We start from the raw sequence: 5,866 nt of genomic DNA, 5'->3' as shown, positions 1-5,866 counted from the left end.
AGATCAGTAGCACATGGAGTATATTTGATTGGTATCCCTATCCATGTTAATACTACTATTGGTCATATTTGGAATACAACAATATTAAGAAGTAATTTTACCACCCATGCTTTATCATTGGCTCATACACGATTGGAGAACAATATTTATATTCATTGTGTTGAAAATCGTGATTCTACTGGAACCTATTTGGGGAATTGGACTTTACGATGTGATAATCTCGCTGCTGTTAAAAACAGAAATCAATTAATTTTGAGTCTCCCAGGAGCCTATTGGCTGTGCAGAGAACATGCGTACAGAATTTTACCCAAAAAGTGGCGAGGAAGATACACTTTAGGCCTAGTTGTACCCAATATGGAGATCATTCCCAGAGAAATAAATGGAACATTATGGCATAGGTCTTTTTATGGACGTACTAAAAGAACTATTTTAAATCCTTTAATTGAACGACTGACAGGATTCCATGCATTTGTGCGTTGGTTTATACCTGGTTTAGGTGTTAGTGAACTGGAAAAAGCAATACTGAATGTGTCAGGGGAGGTGGAGAAGTTAGCTAATGCAACGGCTTATGGCTTACTAACTATACAAGGTGAGCTTACAAATTTATCTAAAGTAGTTTTGCAAAATAGAATGGCACGAGATATGCTTTTGGCTTTGCAAGGGGGAGTATGTACTGTATTGAATGCTAGTCGCTGTATGTATGTTGATCAAACTGGAGAATTATTAACTGATGTTGGGAAAATATGGGAAGTAAGTAAGACGATGCAAGAAATACAGAAGGATGATACTCGATGGGGTTTTTCTGAAACATGGCATTGGCTGACATCCTGGTTGCCAAATCTTTCTGCTATTGCTAAGAAAATTATCTTGATTATAATTGTTGTGATTGTTCTGATTGTTATTGTTTATGTACTAATACAATGCTGTATGCGAATGGGGTCTGCTTTAACTGTAAAGGCACCACCACCACCTAAGATAGTTTTTGGTAGATATCAATAAAATACTTGGGAAAGTAGCAATTAGAAAAGGGGGGACTGTTAGGGAAAATGGTAAATTTCTCAACCAATATGCTACTCGTGTATCCCCTGTATAGCCCTGAACCATGACCCATGTAGGGGTGTTAGAGTATTGTGAAGTTATGAAACAGCAGAGGTAGACAATAATAGTGCTGACATTGCTATTTAGTAGTTAATAGTTAAAATGTATAGTTTAACCATAAGACAGATGGAATGGACTGGTCTAGCCCGGATGGCTCGAATGAAAGAAGATAATGAATTTTTGGACAAGTTCAAAAGAAGGGTAACACGTGAAGCATGAAGCCTGGGCCTAGGATGAAACACAGCGAGAAAGAAAGACTGAAGATACATTGATTAATCACAAGAAATGAATAACATAAATGATGTAATGTTTACCTAATCATATAAATATAGGACGTCTGTAAAGCTTGATGGTCATTCACTAGGAGTGACCCAAGCTCTGTATGCATGTTTCACCTGAGCACTGAGCTTGTTAACAAAATCAACCCTGGAGTACCCACGAGTTCAAGTCTCGATCTGGTTCCTTTCTGCAACAATTCTGCATTCCATCTCAGACATTCAGATCATGACATAAAGTGTCATCTGGGGCACCAGGGCCATCTCCTACGCAGGATGTGCTGCACAGGTTTTTTTTTTTGTTTGTTGTTTTTTTGTTTTTTTGGTTGTTTTTATTTTTCATGTCAGCAGAGTATGCCTTTCTCATGATCATGTTCTATGACCGCTACGTTGCCATCTGCAAGCCCCTGCACTATGGGACCTTGATGGACAACGGAGCTTGTGCCACCATGGCAGCAGCTGCCTGGGGCGCTGGGGTACTCAATTCCCTGCTGCACACTGCCAGTACGTTTTCACTGCCTCTCTGCCATGGGAATGTTGTGAATCAGTTTTTCTGTGAAATCCCCCAGATCCTCAAGCTCTCCTGCTCAGCATCCTACCTCAGGGAAGTTGTGGTTATCATTTTTAATTCCTGTTTATTCTTTGGGTGTTTTGTTTTCATAGTTGTGTCCTATTTGCAGATCTTCATGGTCATGCTGAGGATGCCCTCTGAGCAGGGACGGCACAAAGCCTTCTCCACGTACCTCCCAAACCTGGCCATGGTCTCCCTCTTTCTCAGCACTGCCTTTTTTGCCTATCTGAAGCCCCCGTCCGATTTCTCCCCATCCATGGACCTGATGGTGGCAGTTCTGTACTCAGTGGTGCCTCCAGCACTGAACCCCATCATCTACAGCATGAGGAACCAGGAAGTTAAGGATGCAGTGAGGAAAGTGATAACCAGATGTGTTTCAAAAACATTGAAGTGCCCATCTTTTGGAATTCATGACATATAATGCAGCTTTTTACTGATGCAGACTCTTTGTTTTGTTTTGATCAGTTTTTATAAGCATAGTGTATTAAATCTTATTCTTATTTTAAAACACTGTAATGCTTTTCACTGAAATGTTATTATTCAAATTAATTCCTCTTCAGTTTGTACCTTTGTAGTGTAGCCCAGACACACTGTACATAATAAACCAAGCTCTCTGTAAATCCTAACAGAATAAAGGACATGCAGTTACTCCGTCTGTCCTCCTTCTTGTGAGACATTTCTGCATCTGCTGGGGTTGGATGTTCTCAGAAACGTACAGTCCAGCAGGAAGCCCATGGCTGATCATCAAACTGTGTGCTGACTTCAGCCTGCAACAGCTGACAGGACATCCCTGGGCTCCTGGCTGGGGTCTGTGCTTCCAGGCTCACATCTGTCAGTGCCTCTGAGAGGCCAGCAGCAGCAGCTGGTTTGCACGTTGGTTGTCAGGTCCCCTCTTCCTCATTCCCTGTGAGATTCTGAGGAGATGTTCTTGGATATGGGTTATCATGTCTGAAGTTTCCAAGCTTCCTTCAGGGCTTTTTTTAATTTTGTACACAGAGGTGTTCACTGCCTCCAGGATGGTTTGTGGTAGAGGAATTCTGCACAAAGGTCTGATAAAAGTTACCCATTGCCTACAGGAGCCATTCTTGGAGCATTGGCTGGTAGGTAGAAAGCTGCCCTTAATGAAATGACTGACGTGAGGAGGTTGGGAGAAGCCTGGAGAACAGAGATGAGAGACTGAGGGGAGGGAAGAGGAGCCTATGTGCTGTGCACATTACCGTCTGCACCAGCAATGGTGACCCACTGTTACCACTGCTGAAACACACCTCCCATTGCCTCACTCTGCTCACATCCACTGTTTGGTCTTCAGAAACATTCAACAAAAATTGGTGAATATCAACAAGTGCCATTTTTTCCACTTGGAGGAATTCAATGGCACACCATTGCTTCATGTGCACTTCATTGTCATATGCCATTCTGTCAGGCTACCACTGTGCTGCCATCTTTCACACGGCAGCAACACGTAATGGAATGTTGGTGGGAAGATTCAACCTCTACAGCCACATCTCCTACATCCGCTTCTGATGTTACAGCCCAGGTAATACAAGAGGCGGCATTACTATTGAAGCAGATCTTATCTGAGTTAACAGCTGGATGGCCTGAGAGGTCATTTCTCTCCCTGAGAGGTCTGGCTGGGCTCAGTCCATGCCAAGGGCGACTGCCAAGCCCATGGGCACTTGGGGAGTATGAAGGGCTGTGGGAGGATAAATGCAGACCTTGTTTCTTTCAGCCTCTCCAGCTCCTGGATCACAGAGGAATGTGAAGGCATCTGTGCTCAGCCTCATGATACTCCTTGCTTACCTGTGCTGCACAGTGGAAGCTCAGGTGAAGCATCTGTGGGGGTTGTGGGCTGAGGCTGGAGGTTATTGGCCATAGGGGTCCCCACTGCATGTCTCTCTCACTCTCTCCTGTGCCTCTCTTCACAGCCACTTGTGCAACTTGGAAGTTGCTGTGGTGAGTGCCCAGGCAGCCACTCTGATTGTGCCCAAGGGCGGCCTTGCAGGGAGCTATGCAGGAGCAGATGGGGTCTGTTCCTGCCTGGAAGAGGCCCCCCCTCTACATGGCACATCCAAATTGCTTCCTTTTGCACTCTACTCATCTTTTCTCTGGGTCCCCTAAATCCCATCTCTTGGTGGCTCAAAATGCTCTCTTTGGAACCCCATATCCCATCCTTTTGGCACCAGCAGATCTCCTTTCTTCAGCAACCTAATTCTCATCTCTTTAGATCCCCAACCCTCTGTGTTTCATTTTCCCTTATTCTCCTCTCTTTGAGATCCCTACTTCTCTCTATTTGGCACCCTCAAGTCTGTTGGCACCTCTATTCCACTCCTTTTGGTCCCCCAATCCCCTGCCCTGTCCCTATGTCCAACCCCAGCCCTGGGCTCCTCCATGGGCTGAGGCACACACAGACCTTGGCAGCCATGGGGGTGGGGGCAGCCCTGGGACCAACCAGGCTGCTTGGATGGGATCACCCTATGATCCCCCAGACTCACAGTTCCCTCATGGCTTCCCCATGGCTTTTCTTCCCAGGTGCCACCACCTGTTGCTGTTGCTCTTCCTGGATGGGTGACTTGGGTGATTCTGGTGCTAGGATGGGGCTGGGTTGTGTTGTTATTCTCTCAGTTTCCCTGGGACTTGGGAACACCCCTGCAGCCCCAAGGCTTATGTTGGGCTCCCTCCAGATGTGGGTTGGTAATGGGCAGGGGAAGGAGGCAATAGGGGGCAGCTGGGGCTGAGCAGGCTAACTACCATGCCTTGGCCACTGACTGGCAGTGGCCACCTCAAAGTGCTGGGAGGCTTCCCTAGCTCCATGCCATGCACACCATGTCCTGCATACCTTTGGGCTTCCCCACCCTCTCTCATTATCTGCTCCAAAATCCTAAAGGAGGAGCTCCTCTTGATGCCATGCAGCCCCATTACTCACCCTCTGCTCTCTCTCAACTCCTCCATACAGTTCCTTCTAAACCCTTCACCATTTGGTCCACCTCTGCATGGACACATGTGACTACATCAACATCTTTTTATCCCCCTTCTTATTGCAGCCACTTGTCCCTCCTTTGGGTCTGCTTTAGTCCCCTTGCGTCAGTGCCCCTACCCCCTACCCTATTACCCAGAGCAAGGTCTGCATATCCCCTCCCATGGACACGTCATATCTCCTAACTGATGACCAGTGACACCCTCTCTTGATCAGTGAAGCCTTCTGATGGTTACCGAACATCTCTGACAAGCTCTCTGTTATGGATTTTGTAAAAAAAAAAAAAAGATAAAATAAATGCATTCTCCAAAAGCAAACTTCACCCAGAAAAGACCGTGTTTCTTTCTAGCTAGTGGGTGGAAACACAGCCCAAACATTTGCCATGAGTTGGTGCAAACTGTACTAGAACGGGGTGTTGCTCCTGAGCACCTGCAGTACATTCATGATGTAGTTGTGTGGGGCAACAGCAGAAGAAGCATTCACAAAACGAGAGCAAATTATCCAAATTCTTCTAAAAGTTGGTTTTGCTATAAAGCAAAGCAAAGTGAAATAACCTGACAGGAATTTCAGTTCCTAGCTATAAAGTGGCAAGATGGACGTAGTCACATCCCTACAGATGTGATCGACAAAATCACCGTCTTGTCTCCACACACTTACAAGAAAGAGGCACGGTCTTATCTGGGCATATTGGGCTTTTGGAGAATGCATGTTCCAAACTACAGACCCATAGTGAGCCCCCTTTTTCAGGTACTGTAGAAGAAAAATGATTATACACGAGGCCCCAAGCCGCAGCAGGCTTTTGAACAGACTTAATAGAAGATAGCCCATGCCGTGGCCCTGGGGCCAATACAAATGGGACAGGATGTAAAGAACATCCTCTACACTGCTGCTGGAGAGAAAGGTCCCACTTGGAGTTTGTGGCAAAGAGCCTCAGGAGAGACCCGAGGC

The 5,866-nt window shown here is 45.9% G+C and overlaps 1 protein-coding gene across 1 annotated transcript; it reads left to right on the top strand.

Annotated features, from left to right (window-relative positions):
* Positions 1 to 1,744: 1,744 nt before the first annotated feature.
* On the top strand, positions 1,745 to 2,523 carry LOC107307340 (olfactory receptor 14J1-like). Its single transcript, XM_015850839.2, has one exon. The coding sequence runs from the start codon at positions 1,745 to 1,747 to the stop codon at positions 2,363 to 2,365; it is 621 nt and encodes a 206-aa protein (XP_015706325.1). The 3' UTR covers positions 2,366 to 2,523.
* The last annotated feature ends 3,343 nt before the right edge of the window (positions 2,524 to 5,866 follow it).

The sequence above is a fragment of the Coturnix japonica genome, unplaced genomic scaffold (genome assembly GCF_001577835.2).
Source record: "Coturnix japonica isolate 7356 unplaced genomic scaffold, Coturnix japonica 2.1 chrUnrandom552, whole genome shotgun sequence".
Lineage (NCBI taxonomy): Eukaryota > Metazoa > Chordata > Aves > Galliformes > Phasianidae > Coturnix > Coturnix japonica.
Note: the sequence above shows the minus strand (reverse complement) of the source record. Positions and strands in the feature narration are given on the sequence as shown.